Here is a 19,544-nt window from a genome sequence, read left to right on the forward strand (position 1 = left end):
CAATAATAGATTTGTGTTCAATGAAACGGGTCCAGATTTCACACCAAGTCATCACATTTGAGTAAAAAGGAGAAAAGATCAGTATTATTGCAGTATCCTTTTTCTGAATTCCTTTGGTTGGTGATGTGCTGTAAAAAAATTCTAATAATCTGTAAAATATGTGCCTTGGCTCAATAAAGGTTGAGAAACACTGCTGTAAGGCCATGTTCACACACGCAGGAATAGTTTTTAAAATATACATTTTCCTTGTTCTGGGGTAAAAATAGACTTTTTAATGGTTGGTTTAAAATAATTGACACTCCCCAAAAAGGTTTGCACTTGCCAATAGAGATCACGAGGGCAACAAATCACTACTTTTTGTCTAAATGAAGCTTCACTTCAACATAGTTCCTTGGCGTCGAGATGCCACGAAATGGTGCCGAAGCAATACTTTAGTTTCTTTGACCTGTGCACAAAAACAGTAAAAAGGTGAATAAGTCCTGGTAAACTATATATATATATATATATATATATATATATATATATATATATATATATATATATATATATATATATATATATTGGCAATCTGGGATTTAACAGTTTTGGTCGCCCTGCTCCAATAATCTCAACACAGAACACCGCACATAAAGATTCGGTTCCACCATCAGTCTCAAATCAATCAAGTCCTCCAAGACAGAAATCTCACGTGATCAAATGTGATCTAACGAAAAACGACGAAGAAGAAGAAAGACTACCAGATTTTCCTGTGTTGCCGAAAGGACCGGAGGTGAGAAAAAAAAAAATCAATATTCAACACGTTGAATATTGAAGCTTGTCGGCCCCAACCCATTTCTGACCCCGTTGTTGCGACAAATTCACTCTTAACACACCTCAGACCACAGGATAACCTTATAGGATTATTTTAATCAGACATAAAATAGTCTGGCGTTTGTCATCCTAGGTCGAGAAGGGGCAAAAATCAGGACAAAAACAGCCAGGTTACCTTCACGTGTGTACCAGGCTTTAGGCCTTACATGGTAGCTGTCACTCGGCTAGCCAACTGTTCACATTTCAGTACTTATTGCACAACTTTCTATTCTCTTCAGAAGGATCTCAACAGCAACATTCATAAAAGGGATTTTGTCCATGAATGGACCAACACATTTCCCGGTTCATTTCAAATTGGTATGTAAAGTCCTCTTCATCATATTGTTCACATTTTGAAATCATGAGACCAAGACGACGCCTGACAATTGATCAAAAGTAGCCATTGTAAGGCTTCAAAAAGGATGTTCTCAGAGAAGTGGCCCCTGGGTTTAGAGTCACAGTGTCATCAGCAGCTTGCAACAGACATAGAGGGAGACTGTTAAGTCTCAGAAATTTGACCTCAAGGTTATAGTACATTTCAGGATCATCCTAAAATTTCGCCCTTTAGCAAATCTGGAAATGTCTTTTGCGGTGGTGGAGAGATTATCCCTTGTTGCTCAGGTCTGGGATTGCCAATTCTTACATTGAGCATGCTCTGGCGCCTGGCACTGCTCCAGATGGTTAAAAAAATATTTTCAAGGCTCCCCTAAATGATTTGGTGTTATATTATACAGTCCCCTCCAAAAGTATTGGAACGGCAAGGTCTGTTCCTTTGTTTTTGTTGTATACTGAAGACATTTGGGTTTGAGATCAAAAAATGAATATGAGACAAATGTTCAGAACTCCAGCATTTATTTTATGGTATTTACATCTAGATGTGTTAAACAACTCAGGACAAACCACCTTTTGTTTGAAGCCACCCACTTTTCAAGTGAGCAAAAGGATTGGAACAGACATGATTAACTTAAAGTGAATAACATTTCATATTTGATGGCATAACCCTTACTTGCAATAACTGCATCGAGCCTGCGACCCATTGACTAGTGCCTTCTTCATTTGAAATGCTTTTACAGGACTTAACTGCAGCCTCTTTCAGTTCTTGTTTGTTTCTGAGGGTTTGTCCCTTCGGTCTCCTCTTCAGGAGGTAAAATGCATGCTCTATTGGGTTTGATTGACTTGGCAAGTCCAAGACCTTCCACTTTTCCCCCCTGATGAAGTCCTTTGTTGTGTTGGCAGTGTGTTTTGGGTCATTGTCTTGTTGCATGAAGAAGCTTCTCCTGATTACTTTGGATGCATTTTTACTTACATTGCCAGACAAACTGGGTTGCCAACCTCCACAGGGCAGGGGTGAAGGTATCACAGTCCACTGTTCGAAGAAGAATTCGAGAGAAGAAATATACAGGCCATACCACAAGATGCAAACCACTCATCAACAAAAAGAACTAGAAGGCCAGATTGGATTTTGCAAAGTAGTACAGAGATGAGTCACACAAGTTTTGAAACAAAGTTTTCTGAAATGATGATGAGACCAAGATTAACCTCTACCAAAGTGATGGGAAAGCCAAAGTATGGAGAAAGTAAGGATCTGCTTATGATCCAAAACACATAGGCTCATCTGTGAAGCATGGTGGAGGAAATGTCATGGCTTGGGCTTGCATGGCTGCTTCTGGAATTGGCTAACTAGTCTTTATTGATGATGTAACTCATGATGGTAGCAGCAGAATGAATTCTGAAGTCTACAAAACCATTTTGTCTGGCAATTTACAGAAAAATGCATCCAAACTAATCGGGTGAAGCTTCATCATGCAACAAGACAAGGACCCAAAACACACTGCCAACGGTACAAAGGACTTCATCAGGGGGAAAAAGTGGAAGGTCTTAGAGTGGCCAAGTCCATCACTGGACCTTAACCCAATAGAGCATGCATTTTACCTCCTGAAGAGGAGACTGAAGGGAGGAACCCCGAGAAACAGGAACTGAAAGAGGCTGTAGTAAAGGCCTGGAAAAGCATTTCAAATGAAGAATGCAACAGTCGGGTGAAGTCAATGGGTCACAGGCTTGATGTAGTTCTTGCAAGTAAGGGTTATGCCACCAAATATTAAATGTTATTCACTTTAGGTTAATTTAATAATGTCTGTTCCAATAGTTTTGCGCACTTGAAAACTGGGTGGCTTCAAACAAAAGGTGCTCTGTCCTGAGTTGTTCAACACATCTAGATGTAAATAGTAATACCATGAAATGAATGCTGGAATTCTTAACTTTTGTCTCATATTCATCTTTTGATCTCAAACTAAAATGTCTTCTTCAGTATACAACAACAAAACAAAGGAAGTGACCTTGGCGTTCCAATACCTTTGGAGGGGACTGTATGCCTCAAGTGCAGGTGGGTGGTGGGGGGCCCAAAACTTTTGCTCACTTGAACAGTGGGCGGTTTCAAACAAAAGGTGCTCTACACCGAGTTGTTTAACACATCTAGATGTAAATACCATGAAATGAACGCTGAACTTTTGTCTCATATTCATCTTTTGATCTGAAACCCAAATGTCTTCTACAGCCTATTGGAGAGTTTTAGTAAATCTTCACAATGGTCAGTTTTAGAAACAAAAAAATGTGTTTATGTAAATATGTGTTCATGTGGACAAGTAAATTAAGGATGGGAAACTTTTCCCTGAACAAACGTTTATCATAACATTAAGAGCATTTGTGTGTTGAATGTTTTTGGAATTTTTATAACAGAGCATTTATTTTGGATCAAATGTTCTCACAAGTCATAGGTTGCCCATCCCTGAGTAAAGCATGAAACTGTGTCGGATGACAAACTAAAAGTTGACAAAATGCAAACGATAGCTGGTTGCGTTTTGGCTTCTCCTCTCCCGACGCCACATGAGGTCATTAAGTCGAGTTCCGCTGTACATTTAAAAAGGGGAAAACTGCTGACCTATCCACCGGAAGCCCCTCTACCTCTCCCACCTCCCTGCCAAACCTCCAGGGTTGTCAAACAGCGGGAAGAAAACTTCAAAAGGAAAAGAACAAATAAAAAATAAATCAATCACAGGACTTTTCACAAGCATGTTTTCAAAAAATGTAGCACTCTGATGTGTTGGAAAATGCAAATGGCCGTTCAAGGAGATCCAGAAGTCGCATGGAAAAACAAACAGTAAATCTTTTATTACATACAGAATGATCAAATTACAATAAACAAGGGGGAAATAAAATATGTTCATGTCCAGTGGTAAACAAGAGCCTCTGTTTACTGGTGCCGCTAAGTGCTTTGGGTTACACTTGAAGCAGGGTTGAAAAGCTGCTGTGGCTAGAGCAGCGACTTGACGCCGACCTCCCAATAAAACAAAAACAACAACAAAAAGACCCTTCCTTTTTGGCGCGTCAGAAGAAAAGTCCTCTCATCCTACGGCCAATGCCCTGTCGATCGTACAGGACGTTGAATTTGTTGATGAATTGGTTCATGCTGTTGCACGACTTGGTGATGGTGCCCAGGTAGGCCATGAGGCCCACGTCGTTGCATTGCTGCGGCGGGTACAAAATTGGGGCGGGGTTAGAAAGGCACACATTTGTGGTCGCAACCAAAATAACAAAAGAGGGAGGGGGTCTTACGTCGTAGAAGTCCGTTTTAAACTTAATAGTGCTTAGGACCGGCAGTCTGTGGCACAGAGCGTTTGCTTCTCGTAGGATTTCGTGGTTGAACGGAACCTCTCCTGATGGACAAGGGAGAGAAAAAAAATAAAAAATTCAAGCACTGACCAGATTAATTTTAAAGCATTGTCAGTTAACAGGAAGGGAAGTACTCTGAAAACAGCACTCTACGAGAGTAAATCAAATGTATAGAGCATTGAAAAGAAAAATTCGCTAAGAAGCCTGAAGAAAGTCATATTGGGAAAAGGCGAAAAATAACATGTGGATGAATCCTTAAATATCACCCTTAAAAAAAATAAAAATAAAAATAAAATAACAAAATAAATAGCACTCATGTATTGAAGTACCTGTCATACAAATGAGTCAAACTTTTGACAAATAGAAATAAATTCTCCCTGGCAACAAGCAACCATGCAAAAAGGATACAGTGAAAGTGAACCCCCGGTATTCACTGGGGTTAAGGACCGACCCCTGCCACGAATAACGAAAATCCACAAATTGACACTCCGCCCTAAAAGGGATTTCAAATTCAAGGACCGCCAACATAACAGGACATCTCAAACGCATCACAAGACCACGACTGCACCAGTTGGCACAAAAGTACTACTTTTATTGCTGTGGCCTGGGCACGAAAACAGTAAATGAGATTTTCACAGAAGAGGTAAAAAAAAAAAATCCATAAATATGCAAATTCACCAATGATGAACCGAATTTCTTCTGTAAAAAAACAACAAAATTGTTGGAAAATTGTGTCCGTTTATTTAAAATCCTAATAAATCAAACGTTCTGATATTGTGGATTAGATTTTTCTTTGTGTTTCTGGGGACAAAAGATATGTCTGCAAATTTTGAATGTATTGTTTTTGTCATATCTGAAAAACAAAAATTTTCGTAATGTTTTCTTAAATTTCATAAAACAGCAATGATTTGAGCACGTAAGAAAAATATCACCATCAGCTGGGACACTTACTGATCATGTGATGGTTTGCATTAGGCTTTACACGATCAGGATTTTTGGGGCCGATCACAGATCAGCGAGTTAAAAAAAACGATAACTGATCACAGATCTGATCACAAGATGGAGGAATGTGTCTATTTAAATGACCTGTTCATTTACTGTAAATAATTGTGTACTTAATTGCTCAAAACATATATATTTACAATAAATAATGTATCTTTGTTCCTCTATTTATGCCAGTGAGGCATAGTGACAGACAGAACATTTATAAATGAATGGTCTTCTATTAGATGGCAGGAAGTAAATATAGTAATTAATGTACCCACTTTTTGTGACATTTTTGTTTGTTGGTGTGCTGTGAGATTTTTCAATTGTAAAATATGTTCCTTGGCTCCATAAAGGTTGGAAATCACTGCTCTAGTAGGTCATGTATTCTAATCAGTCAGGTGCAACCAACATTACAACATGACAGAAATAATGGGTGCTAACTTACTGTAATTAAATTATTTATTGTAATTAAATTACTTCACCCACACCGAAACTTTAGAGCATGATTCGACATAACGCCTGCATGTTTGTTCTTATAAAACAGTCAGCGTGATCCAGTCTTGTTGTCGTCACCACGGCAACGAGTGTATGCGGCCGCATTTGAGTTGACAAGATAAAGCCCAATGATCGTAAAAAACGGGATGCGGTGGTATCGGAATACAAGATTCTATTGCAGTAGTCTGACATAGCGCAATCGTGAAAGAGCAAATTTGTCTTGTAGTCTGATCCGGGCATTACGTGTTGTCTGTCTCAGTCTCAGACATGTTGTCTGTCCCACACGGCCGACATTTATTTTTATTTATTTTTTTTTAAATAACTTTATTGCCCGTCAGATATTTACAGTACTACGTCAAAAAGACGTTGTACAAGGCTAAAAATTAACTAGCTTTTGGATTCAAATATCCTGTGCACAATGGCGACGCGGAGTAAGTGTCTTTTGTGGAGCCGATCAATGATGTCATTGATCGGATCGGCGAATTACGACAAAGCCGATCTGCATGAAATGCTAAATATCGGCCGATACCGATCAGATCGGCGTAAAGTCTAATATTATTTTGTTATCTTTTCACCGTCTCCCCGCTTTGTTTTTTTCCTGTCACTCCCCTTAAAATCTGTGTTACGTCCCACTGAAAATGTACACACTTTTCAAAACACTTTCCACAATGTCAAGTGTGCATGGGGACCAGGCCTAATAAACAATACATCGACGTTAACGCTAAAGGGGTGTGTGACATCACACAAGTGCTAATTGAGCATAACTAGGCCAATAAAGGGCCTCCACCTAATGATGTGACAAAAAGGAAGTGTCTCATTTCAAAGCAGAAAGAAAGAACAACAACAAGGGTGTCTCACCGGTTTCCACCGCTTTGACGTACTCCAGAATGATCTTGACGCGACTGTGCAGCATCTTGATGGCACTGTGCTGGGCGATGAGGTGCTCAGCAACTGTCGCGGGAAGCATCACAAGCGGATTTCAGAAGCAGATTCCACGTGCGTTTCCATCGGCTCGCTCCGACTTCTACCTGTTGAGTTCTCGCCCGTGCCGGTGGCCGTCATGCGGGCGACGTGGTCCACACCGATCCTCTCGGCCTCCTCCGTGGCCAGAGTGTAGTTCAGCTCGGCAAACAACATTGTGGCCTGTGAGGGGAGAGGGGGGAATTAAAAAAAAAAAAAAAATTAAAAAAAATAGATTAGCCACTGAAGGGTCTAATTTGTTAGCTTATTTGAGAGGAAGGTTACCTCGCCACTGATGATATCAATTACTGATTCAAAAACACTGACAGGTAGCTGAAGAAAACAGACAAAATGGTTAGACTCCCTTAATAAAAACCTGCATTTTGTGTTTACTTGTGTTGTCTTTGACTAATATTTAAATTTGTTTGATGATGGGAAACATTTAAGCGTGACAAGCATGCAAAAAAATAAATCATGAAGGGGGCAAACACTTTTTCACACCACTGTACATTATTTAAATTTGCTACATACAATGCTGCTGACAAGTCTTGCTGCTGTTCACATTCACATCTGTACGTGTAATATGTTTAATCGTGTACAGCTGCCACTTTATAATGAAACCAAATTTTAATCACAAAATCTGATTTTAAGCCATTTTTTTCTTCTTCGCTTCTAGAAAATGCAAATGAATCATCCTGACAAATAAACTTGAATGAATCGATAAAATGTATTCATCGGCCAGTTGTAGTTGCTACATACTATTTACTGCAGCTCTCATTCAGTCTCATTACCTGATGATGTAAAAAGGCACACAGACTTCTAGTTACATTATTTCCTATGGTTTGAAAAAAAAAAAAAAATATCTAATCGAAAACCAAACAAACCGGGAGTCGTCCAGCGTCCCGGAACGGATTGTGCTCGACTTTACAGGCTCCACTGTATGTGATGAGTGGATAAGCAACTCACATCAGTGTGTTTGGTCATCGGGTTAAGCTTGAGGAAGAGCGGACTCTCGATGATCTCACACACCTGACAGCAGCGGAAACGACAGTCGAGGTCACAACATGGAAAGCGTGACGGAGGCTCGTCGCTCTAATAAAGCGTTCCCACCTGCTTGTGAATGTGGATGTCCGACGTGTCTGGGGGGCCACCTGTAGTGTACCAACCCAAGAACTCCATGTCTTTGAACACCTGCTTGACTGTGACATGAAAACCACATGAAACATGACACTTGAATAATAATGCATGGATGAACTAAACACTACAATTTCCTACTGAAACCACACCAGCTAATAAGCTAATTATAAAGCATTACCAAACAACCTGTATACAGGTAATACTCAGTTTATGATGGTCCCTACATATGACATTGTACATTATAATGGCTATGTGGGTTGGATAGTTTGTTAGTTGATTAGCAGGATTACCCCCCCCCCCCAAAAAAAAAGACATTTCAAACCCAGGAAGAGCTTTGGAAGGACGCTAAATGGACAAAGGACATTATGTTTTACTTTTCACTGTTACAGTCTACAAGCATTGGGGACAAGTGAGGGCAGCGGCCTAAAAGATTTCGCCAAATTCCGACAAAAGTTATCACAAGGCACTTTCCATATGGAGTGGTCTCAGAAGCCTGACAATTGGGTGCGAACACTGACTGCTATAGGGAATCTTGGCTAGGGCCCCAGTTCCAGCTGAAGAACAACAGCCTCTAAACATGATGTGGCCACATGCGCTTGGGAGATGTCACGTTAGTTTTTCAAAATGTAGCCAGGCTTGGATGTTTTTCTTTGTAAGATAAGGCTTCCCCATTGCTACCCAACCCCACAGAAATGAGAAAAGAGGATGGGAGTTTGTTGTCACACATACTGAACAGTCAATACTTGCTAGAAATTCCTGCATCTTCTTGAATATTGCTGTTGGCGTCCTAGCAGACTTCCTGACTAGGTTTCTTCTCATCTTTTCATCAATTGTGGAGGGACGTCGAGTTCTGAGTAATGTCACTATTATGCCACATTTTCTCGACTTGATGATGATTGGTCTTCACTGTGTTGCATGTTACACCTAATGACTTGGAAATTATGTTGTACCCTTCTCCTAGCTAATAACTTTGAAAAATGAGATCCCTCTGATTCTGTCGAAGCTCTCTGCAGACCACGGCTTGTGCTGTAAGATGTTACTCCAAAAAAAAACAGGAAAAGCCGACAAAAAATCCTAAATTAATTTGGGATTAATCATGGGAACTTCAAATCCTGAAAGGTGTGTGCTGACACCTAATCAACTTGAGTTTAAATGTGAATGGTTAATTCCGAACACAGCCACATCTCCACTTATTTCAGATCATTACAAAACGGCATTTGAACAAGGGTGTGTAGACTTTTTATCTCCATTCTCTGTGCAAGTCTTAAGATTCAAGACTTAACCTTCAAGTTTCAAGCAATCCCAAATTACTATGGCATGACAAAAAAAAAGTTGAGTCCTCGCTAAATTTCAAGCGAGTCTAATCATCACATGCAAGTCAAGTCTTAGCCAAGTAAGTCCCAAGTCCTAAAATTGCACACTTGAGTCAATTCATGTGACTTGAGTCCCCCACCTCTAATATGGACATGTTAGTAGATTTATCAGACTTCAATCTTTTGCCAATTTGTTCAATCAAAACACACTGGTTGCTTGCCAAGCTCATATCACTTGAATGAAGAGGACGCACACAACAATCAGGAATTCCTATTTCTTACGAGTTTGTCCACAATTCAAAATCTCCGACTGACCATAGAATGCTTTAGCCTATGCTGTTCTTGTTTTTGCAAGTCAGGAGAGCGTTATCAAGACAAACAGAGGCTGCCCCGAAACACACAACAACTCACACTGCTCCTCCTTAGTGTAGTAGTACTCCTTGTCAATGTGCACTTTGTCATCTGTCGTGTGTGACAGAAGCTCAAAGGAGTTCATCACTTCGATGTTTCGGCCCTCCTGCTTCCCAATGAGAGCCCCGATCACTGAGGAAATTAAAATAATAAGCGAGACAACAACAACAACAGACAGACACAGTTGGCACACAATTGGCAGTATTGGAGGTGGAATGCTTACCTTGCATGGGTCGTCCCTCCTGTGAGCGGATGCGTATCCAGTGGTCAGATATGTTGAGGATGACCAGAGGGTGCAAGGCCACTGAGACGCTGCCAGTCATCCCGGAGGCCATAACACTGGGGCTGGCTGTAGATGCAGAGATAACCAAAACATCCACATAACACTTTAACGTGTGTACTATAAAGCAGTTCTCAACATTAGAGGTCCCACGCAGTACACATTATGATCACAAACTAAGGGAATTTACATTTTCGATAGCGTTAATAGAAGAACAACTGTTTAATAGTGTCACGGTATTTGGGTAATTCTTAGTTACTTCAAATATTATCTATGGCTGTGCAATGAGACAGATTAAATATTAAAATAATAATAATAATAATAATAATAATAAAAAACATAAATGGAATATGGCCTCAAACTAGTTCATGTGTGGACAGCTTTGGAAGCACAGCCGCCGTGTCAGCAAACTCGCCCCGGGAGCGTTCACCCCACGTATTCGCCAACGGAGACAGACAAGTACGCGTTTGAGAACTGAGCGCAATAATTAGCGTGCGTATTCGTATCGCTGTAGTGGAAAAGGTAATTGAATAAGTGCTAAATGACTCGCCTGCCCCGTCCACTTCCATTCCACCACCGTTGATAGTCGCCATCTTGCCCGGTGAACGGCGCGTGCGCAATGTTGGATGTTCATTTACCGCATTTTAGCTCGCGTGACAGTGAGGTTTGAAAAAATATATATTGTTCAACAGTTATTTGTTCGAACGAATTATAAACTTGTTAGAAAAATAAATAAATAAATAAATAAATAAATTTCTGTTTTCAGACATGAAGATTGAAACAATTAAAATAGACTCGTTTCGACCAGGCACTGTCAACCATTTGACGTTTCCGGGGGAGTATTCATGAGGGCGCACCTGGTGTGCTTCGACATAGTAGTCCGTGCTAAAAAAAGAAAGAGGTGTATAGTTCACAGTTTTGTTTACACAATGGATGAATTTACAACGTGTAACCTCGACTACCTTCCAGAAAACGTTTTAATTGACGTGCTGTCATATTTGAGCGTGCGCGAGCTTGTCAGAGCTGGGAGGTGAGAGCGAATGAAGATTGAGTCTCCCAAAAATAAATCCTGTTCCGTTATTATCTTGTGAGGAATACTTGTATTTACTCTTGACTCTTCTCACGTGATTTAAAGTTACGTGTGATGTTGAAATGTCGTCCTTTCAGAGTGTGTAAGCGGTGGAGACGTCTCGTAAAGGATCAGAAACTGTGGAGACTTGTCGACTTGACTGCGTGGAAAGGGGTAAGAAAAATGGAACAATATATCTTCACTTCCAGCCCTTAATGCTCGGTAACTTTAACATTGAACTTGAAAATGAATCCTGCATTTGTTTGTTCAAGGTTTGTGTACTTTACTGCTGCTACAATTTAGTACCTCATATTGGATTGCTATTCTGTAATGGTTGAGTCTGAAACATTATAATCTGTTGTTGTTGCGACTTTTTACTTCTCTCAGTCGAAATATAGTGAAGTCTCAAAAATAAATGCACGTGCCCGCTGAGCCACAAACGAACTTTCAACAATTCACAAGCAAAATGGAATATTTACAAATGATAAGTCATGATACATGCACACACAACATTTAAAAACACGTGTAAACCACGGATATATTTGTGAATTTGAAAAACACATGCAAATAATTTCTGAATTTGAAACATATACGTGTAAATCGCAGGATATATTTGTGGATTTTAAAAACACGTGCAAATAATTTTGAGACATATCTCTCCCAATACTCAATTCCCTTACCTGGTTAAACAAATAATAAAACAAAAAGAGCAATACCAACTTGTACAAAATGGTATTTGGAAACTCAAGCTAGATGTCGTTTTTATGTTTTGCTGAAAAGTTGGCACTTTGGAGGTGGGGGGGGTACGCCACGCCCGACAACGACAAACCGCTGTATAAAATATGAGTAAATCTGACACTTTACAGTGTATACGTGTGACTGCAAATGTGCTCAGAGGCTGTCGCCCTAGGCTTTTTCGTACTCATTGAACGCTGGTAGCTAGATCCATTCCATACATCCACCATCCGCACACACATGGAATTGTGAATATTACTCCGCGGCACACTAATATGTTGAACGCATTGGCCTGAGGTTCCGCCTGTCCGCTCGGGACCTGCTTTGGATAAGTCACAGGAGTTGACGAGACCAGAAAAAACACTTCCGCCGCTTCTGCTAAAAAGTAACGTTACTTTTACAATGTCTAATTGATGCTCGCTATTTTTATTGATCAATTATTGCGTATTTATCAACTATTTAGTGCGCGAGACTACAACTTCTGCATTGGGCACTGTTTGCGCCAATCCAATTTAAGCATTAGTGACGTTTAAGTCTAGTTCACCAATCAAACGACACAAGAAAGTCACACGACGTCTTCCATAGGGCTTCCCGGGCATAGGTATTAACACTAGATAAGCCAGCCCCGCTGATCGTTGTGCCGATATGGCGGCCATGCTGGGAAGGTCGTCATTACCATGAAGGCATCGGTGCGCTAGACGAACAAAAACAACAGCTTTCACGTATTCTAGTATTTGTCTGGCACTGTCTGCCCAAACGCGGGTATTTCAGCTCACTTGTAACTTGAGAAAACACTGGGAAGTAAATTGAAGATGTTTGTTTGTAGTTTTGACTGCATACACACAAACACGCACACACAGCAATATCAGAATTTGCACATTCACATTTTAGTTTGTATTCTTTTTTTTTTTAAGTGATGTTCATGCTGTGGTTAAAAAAAATCAAAAGTTACTCACTATTTACTCAGTGCTTGAGTAATTATTTCACTGTGTACTTTTTACTCTTAAGTAATTTTTTGGAGGACTACTTCTTACTTGAGTCACATTATTGTCAAGTAACAGTATTCTTACTTGAGTACAATATTTGTCTACTCTACCCACCTCTGGAGTGGACATCCTCTATTGCTACTCTTACGTTTAAGCAACATTTTTGCTCACCAGATCAGCCAGTGTCGTATTTGTTGCACTGGTCTTTTGTATTTTCGCGTTGATGTGCTGCGGGTCCTGGCCCTGGTTGCAGTCCCAGCGGAACCGCGAAGCACACATAACATCGGTGACAAGAGCTGATCCGTTGTACATCTTGAATTAATTAGGAAACGGGCCAACAATTATTTAATTAGTTTACGGATGTTAATGTTAAATGTATTAAGCGACGGAGCGATGTGAGGGATTATGTCACAACACAGAATGAACTAATTGAAAATTATGAAATAGCCAATAAAAACTGAAAAATATTGAACTTAATATTTTCCTGGAGGATGTATTTGGGATTAGTCTTTGAAGTTGGTAATAGTGAAAAATGAAGTGAAACAGACTGATTTTAGTCAATTCTTTTTCCAGAATGAGAGTGCTTAAGCGGCACCGTGGACGACTGGTTAGAGCGTCTGCCTCACAGTTCTGAGGACCAGGGTTCAATTCCCGCCTGTGTGGCGTTTGCATGTTCTCCCCGTGCCTGTGTGGGTTTTCTCCGGGCACTCCGGTTTCCTCCCACATCCCAAAAACATGCATGGTAGGTTAATTGAAGTCTCTAAATTGCCCGAAAGTGTGAATGTGAGTGTGGATGGTTGTTTGTTTGTATGTGCCCTGCGATTGGCTGGCAACTGCTTCAGCACTCCCGCGACCCTTGTGAGGAGAAGCGACTCAGAAAATGGATGGATGGATGGAGAGTGTTTAAAGAGGAGGATGCTATTCATGTGGCACAGCTTGAAGCAGGCATCAGGTGCAGGTGGAGATGGGCCTGGCTCAAGTTGGAGGCCAGAACAAAAAAAACAAAGAAATGAGGCAAATTTTATTTTTAATCTTAAATGTGTACATAAACATGTTCTTGTACAGTGTAAATAAATATTTTTCTGCGTGAAGAAAATGTATTTTGCCTTATTGCCTTAATGTCCAGATTGTTTAATTTATGTTAAAATAAAAAGAATTAGCGGCACGACTGGTTAGAGCATCTGCCTCACAGTTATGAGGATCGGGGTTCAATTCCCGGCCCCGCCTGTGTGGGTTTTCTCCGGGCACTCCGGTTTCCTCCCACATCCCAAAAACATGCGTGTTAGGTTAATTGACGACTCTAAATTGCCCGTAGGTGTGACTGTGAGTCCGAATGGTTGTTTGTTTGTATGTGCCCTGCGATTGGCTGGCAACCAGTTCAGGGTGTACCACGCCTCCTGCCCGATGATAGCTGGGATAGGCTCCAGCACGCCCGCGAGTGAGGGGAAGCGGCTCAGAAAATGGATGGATGGATGGATAAAAAGAATGATCTGTGGGGACCCAGGGGATTAGTTATTTACCGATTGCTCCAAAAACAGATTGATATTATTGGAAATGACTGCCAGTTTCAAAGAAAACAGGTAAAGGATGCTGCCAAGAGTCCAACAGGAAGGAAATTGAAGGAAATGCAGGAATTTTGGAGGAAACACAACACTGCACATCACCAAAAGAACACCATACTTACAGTGAAGCATGGTAGTGGCAACATCGTGCATTGGGGCTGTTTTTCTTCAGCTGGTACTGGGGCCTTAGTAAAAAGGTGGAGGGAATTATGAATTGTTCCAAATAAAAAAAATATCAGCACAAAACCTTAATGCTCATGCTAGAAATTTCATAAATAAAATAAATAAATAAATTAACTTTATTTGGGGTTAATCAGGGGCACTTTAAATGGTGACAGTGTGCTGACTCCCATTTAACATGAATTGGAATGATTGGTTAATTCGGAACGTAGCCACATCCCCAGTTGTAAGAGGGTATGCACGTCTTCATTATTTTTCTTTTTAATTAAGTTCAGGTACAGGTTTGTGTTATCCTGTTCTCATTTTTTTAGATGACAAAAATCTGGCATTTGAACAGGGGTGTGTAGACTTTTTATATCCACTGTATGTTTCTCTCTCTTCTCAATAAGATGACATCCCGTATCCTGTGGGTCCTTCTGCGCCAGTATCTCGGTGGTGGACTAAGATGCTTACGCTTGCGTGGTTTGCTCCTCTCTGTCCGTGGAGGCACCTTCCTCTCTGAGGCTTGGCTCAAAGCTTTGTCCACAAAGTGCCCTCGCCTGAGCAACCTCTACCTTCTGCACGCGGACTTGAGAAGCCTCCCCAGTTGCCAGCTCCTACCGCCATTTTTGAAGGTGCTGGAGCTGCGAGGCTGTGAGCTGCCTCAGGGCTTCTTCAACCAGGACCTGCCTGCTTCGTCTCAAGAGAGCACGCAGGCAACTTCCAGCGTTAAACAGAAAGGAACAAGATGCGGTGCACATGCTGGGATTTCTATTGAATGTTTAATCCTCAACAATGTTCCCTCTTTCAAGGACCAGCATCTGCAGAGTCTAACATCATGGGAGAGGCTAAGTCGACTGGAGTTGTGCGACACGTTTCGTGTGACTGCAAATGGGCTCAGAGGCTGTGCCGCCAAGGAAGGGGTCTGTGGCTTGGAAGGTCTGTTCCGGCTTAAATTTCTGGAAATGAACATCACCACGCGGCAGGGTTACCAGAGGCCAATGGCCTCCTCAGGGTTAGGATCGGGATGGCTCGGACTAGAGGAGCTGAGCCTTGGCGGCAAGGAGGTGGTACCCGGGTTCCTCTGCGCCAGCCACCTCAAGGACCTGAAGCGCCTCTACCTGAAGGCCTGCACTCTCGGCGAGATGCAGATCGTCCACAACTGCACGATGCTCCGCCGTCTCCCCGGCTTCCACAGACTGGAGTTTTTGGATGTGGTCTTCCAGCCTCGGCTGTGCCCACCCGACGGAGAGGGCGGTGGTGAGGGGGGGCAGGAGGGCGAGGAGGAGGCTGCGGGCGGTGATAACGAGAGCAAACCGGATAAACTGATTAGAAATCTGAGTCGCTCGCTGGCTGTCGTCCTGCCATGCTGCACACTGGCCTTCAGAAATTGCTCTGTTCAGATAAATCCAGATTAAGTGAAGCATCCAATTTAACTAATGAATCATAGCACTGTTTCATTTAAATCTCGACCCAAAGTTTTGGAAGATTAAATTGTAGAAAAGTAATTTGGTACCCGGAAAATACCGGTACTTTACCACATTGTCTCCAGTAAACGGTTTCATTACAACTCTTAGGGGAAATGAACCTGACATCTTTTTCTGTATAAAGCAGAGGTTGAGAACCTACCGCCCGCGGGTCATACAGTAGTATCAGGCCCATGAGAATGTTTGAGCTGGCCTGCCACGCAGTTCTAAAATAAAGTCAAATCCCAGAGGACTTGCTATATAATGTCCTAAAACATTTGCCACAAAATATCATAATACAATGGTGCCTTGAGATACAAGTTTAATTTGTTCTGTGACTCTCAAATCATGTTTTCCCATTGAAATGAGCAGAAATACCATCAATCTGTTCCAGTCTTCCCCAAAAGTTGTTGTAATGTGTACTGTATTTTAATGAGGAAAAATAGCTTGTACTTGATAAAAATACAGTGATGACATATTTACACAGAATTCAAAATAATGTAAGTGTTTTTGTGGCCTTTGTGCTGCTCTTTCTGGTGTGCCTCCCGTGGCCACCTGGGGGCAGTATAAGACACGGATATATTGTTCAATGTTAGGTATCAACTCCTCAGCTCATTAGTATGGCACCAATAATAGTCTTTCTTGGAAGAGGATAAAGACTACGACACTGAGTACTGTTATTTTCTGCCTACATGTGATGGCACCACTGCATATATGCTATTTAGCGTTATGATTAAACTAATAGACTGAAAGGCATAGTACTTCATGTTTTGATCATATGTGTAGAAGCAAAATCATGCACTGTAAGAATGCATTATACATGGGTAGAAGGGTTTTCCAGAATTTTGAGGTCAACTTTGGGGGTGCGTATTATACATGGGTGCACATTATACACGAGAAATTACGGAATCTCGTTAAAACTTGTAAGTTGAGTCACTTGTATCTCAATGCACCAATGTGTACAATGAATGTGTTGCGCTGGCGAGCACATCTGCCTCAGAGTTCTGAGGTTTGGGTATTGGCCTTCCAGTGTGGAGTTTGCGCTCCAGTTTCTCTGGGTATTCCGGCTTCCTTCCACAAAAACATATGTTAGTTTCATTGAAGACTCCCAATTGTCCTTAGGTATAAATGTGTGGATGGCTTGTCTACATGTGCCCTGGTGACCAGTCCAGGGTGAACACCCCCACTCACCCAAAGTCAGCTCGATTAGGCTTACTCCTGATCCCGGTGAGAGAAGAAGATACATGAATGGATGGAGTTGTTTCAATATTGCATCATAGGTTTTTCCTACATTTCGTACAATTTTAGAAGAATTCTGCGAAAAAGGTTCCCCACACCTTCTGTAAGGCAACAAGTGCTGTAACTTGATAAAAGTACTACTCAGTGTCAAGAATCTCTTGTAAATAAGTGAGTGGTTATATGCATGTGGTGATTTTGGGTTTGGGCTGTCAGACCTTCACATTTGTATATACAATATGAGTCTTTTAAAACAAATGCAGTTGTTTTTCTTTTGTTCATTCCCTCCATTCATTGAATTCTCAATATGTGTTACATTCAATGACAATTTAACATCTAAATAAGATAGTGTAAGTTGATTCGACTTTAAGGACACAGGTTCTGTTCTTTTAAAGATCTTTGACAATTACATAAATCCACCTCAGTATTTACAGACTATAGATGTCCACATAAATATATAGCTATAAATGTGACAGATGAATTTAAGGTGGAGGTGGGACTGCATCAGGGATCGGCCCTGAGCCCCTTCCTGTTTGCAGTGGTGATGGATAGGCTGACAAATGAGGTTAGACTGGAATCCCCGTGGACCTTGATGTTTGCAGATGACATTGTGATCTGCAGTGAGAGGAGGAGGTTGAACAGTTAGAAAGATGGAGGCATGCACTGGAAAGCAGAGGAATGAAGATTAGCCGAAGTAAGAATGAGAGGGTAGGTGGGGGAAGAGTGAGGCTACAGGGAGAAGAGACAGCAAGGGTCTTTTTCTTTTCCTTTCGGCTTGTCCCTTTAGGGGTCGCCACAGCGTGTCATCCTTTTCCATGTAAGCCTATTTCCTGGATCCTCCTCTCGAACACCAACTGCCCTCATGTCTTCCCTCACGACATCCATCAACCTTCTCTTTGGTCTTCCTCCAGCTGTCTTGCCTGGCAGCTCCATCCTCATCATCCTTCTACCAATATACTCACTATTTCTCCTCTGGACGTGTCCAAACCATCGAAGTCTGCTTTCTCTAACTTTGTCTCCAAAACATCAAACCTTGGTTGTCCCTCTGATGAGCTCATTTCTAATTTTATCCGACCCGGTCACTCCGAGAGCGAACCTCAACATCTTCATTTCCGCTACCTCCAGTTCTGCTTCCTGTTGTCTCTTCAGTGCCGCTGTCTCTAATCCGTACATCATGGCTGACCTCACCACTGTTTTATAAACTTTGCACTTCATCCTAGCAGAGACTCTTCTGTCATATAACACACCTGACACCTTCGTCCACCCGTTCCAACCTGCTTGGACCTGTTTTTTCACTTCCTGACCACACTCACTATTGCTCTGGACGGTTGACCCAAGTATTTAAAGTCTTCCCCTGTAGCCTCACTCTTCCCCCACCACCTCTCTTATTCATGCACATATATTCTGTTTTACTACGGCTAATCTTCATTCCTCTGCTTTCCAGTGCATGCCTCCATCTTTCTAACTGTTCCTCCACCTGCTCCCTGCTTTCACTGCAGATCACAATGTCATCTGCAAACATCATGGTCCACGGGGATTCCAGTCTGACCTCATCTGTCAGCCTATCCATCACCACTGCAAACAGGAAGGGGCTCAGGGATGATCCCTAATACAGTCCCACCGCCACCTTAAATTCGTCTGTCACACCTACAGCACACCTCACGACTGTTCTGCTGCCCTCGTACATGTCCTGTATTATTCTAACATAATTCTTTGCCACTTCAGACTTTCCCGTGCAGTACCACAGTTCCTCTCTGGGTACTCTGTCATAGGCTTTCTCTAGATCTACAAAGACATAATGTAGCTCCTTCTTACCTTCTCTGTACTTTTCCATCAACATCCTCAAGGCAAATAATGCATCTGTGGTACTCTTTCTAGGCATGAAGCCATACTGTTGTTCGCAAATACTCACTTCTGTCCTGAGTCTAGCCTCCACTACTCTTTCCCATAACTTCATTGTGTGGCTCATCAACTTTATTCCTCTATAGTTCCCACAGCTCTGCACATCACCCTTGTTCTTAAAAATGGGCACCAGCACACTTTTCCTCCATTCCTCAGGCATCTTCTCACATGCTAGAATTCTATTGAACAAGCTGGTCAAAACCTCCACAGCCATCTCTCCTAGATGCTTCCATACCTCCACAGGAATGTCATCAGGACCAACTGCCTTTCCATTTTTCATCCTCTTTAATGCCTTTTTAACTTCCCCCTTACTAATCATTGCCACTTA

General features: G+C 41.6%; 2 protein-coding genes across 3 annotated transcripts; one reads left to right on the plus strand and one right to left on the minus strand.

The window, feature by feature from the left end:
• Positions 1-3,987: 3,987 nt before the first annotated feature.
• cops6 (COP9 signalosome subunit 6) lies at positions 3,988-10,715 on the minus strand. Its single transcript, XM_061685755.1, has 10 exons — positions 10,652-10,715; positions 10,045-10,170; positions 9,822-9,953; positions 8,071-8,159; positions 7,927-7,989; positions 7,246-7,293; positions 7,029-7,143; positions 6,859-6,951; positions 4,462-4,562; positions 3,988-4,374 (listed from the first exon to the last, which is right to left on the minus strand). The coding sequence occupies exons 1-10, from the start codon at positions 10,692-10,694 to the stop codon at positions 4,234-4,236; spliced, it is 951 nt and encodes a 316-aa protein (XP_061541739.1). The 5' UTR covers positions 10,695-10,715; the 3' UTR covers positions 3,988-4,233.
• A 256-nt stretch (positions 10,716-10,971) lies between these two features.
• Positions 10,972-17,665, plus strand: LOC133407724 (F-box/LRR-repeat protein 12-like). Of its 2 annotated transcripts, none has more exons than XM_061685902.1 (3): positions 10,972-11,131; positions 11,269-11,344; positions 15,023-17,665. In XM_061685902.1, the coding sequence occupies exons 1-3, from the start codon at positions 11,031-11,033 to the stop codon at positions 16,028-16,030; spliced, it is 1,185 nt and encodes a 394-aa protein (XP_061541886.1). In that variant the 5' UTR covers positions 10,972-11,030; the 3' UTR covers positions 16,031-17,665. The 2 variants fall into 2 exon arrangements, with proteins under 2 accessions (XP_061541886.1, XP_061541887.1); XM_061685903.1 differs by having other exon boundaries at positions 11,038-11,188.
• The last annotated feature ends 1,879 nt before the right edge of the window (positions 17,666-19,544 follow it).

Source organism: Phycodurus eques, chromosome 9 (genome assembly GCF_024500275.1).
Source record: "Phycodurus eques isolate BA_2022a chromosome 9, UOR_Pequ_1.1, whole genome shotgun sequence".
Lineage (NCBI taxonomy): Eukaryota > Metazoa > Chordata > Actinopteri > Syngnathiformes > Syngnathidae > Phycodurus > Phycodurus eques.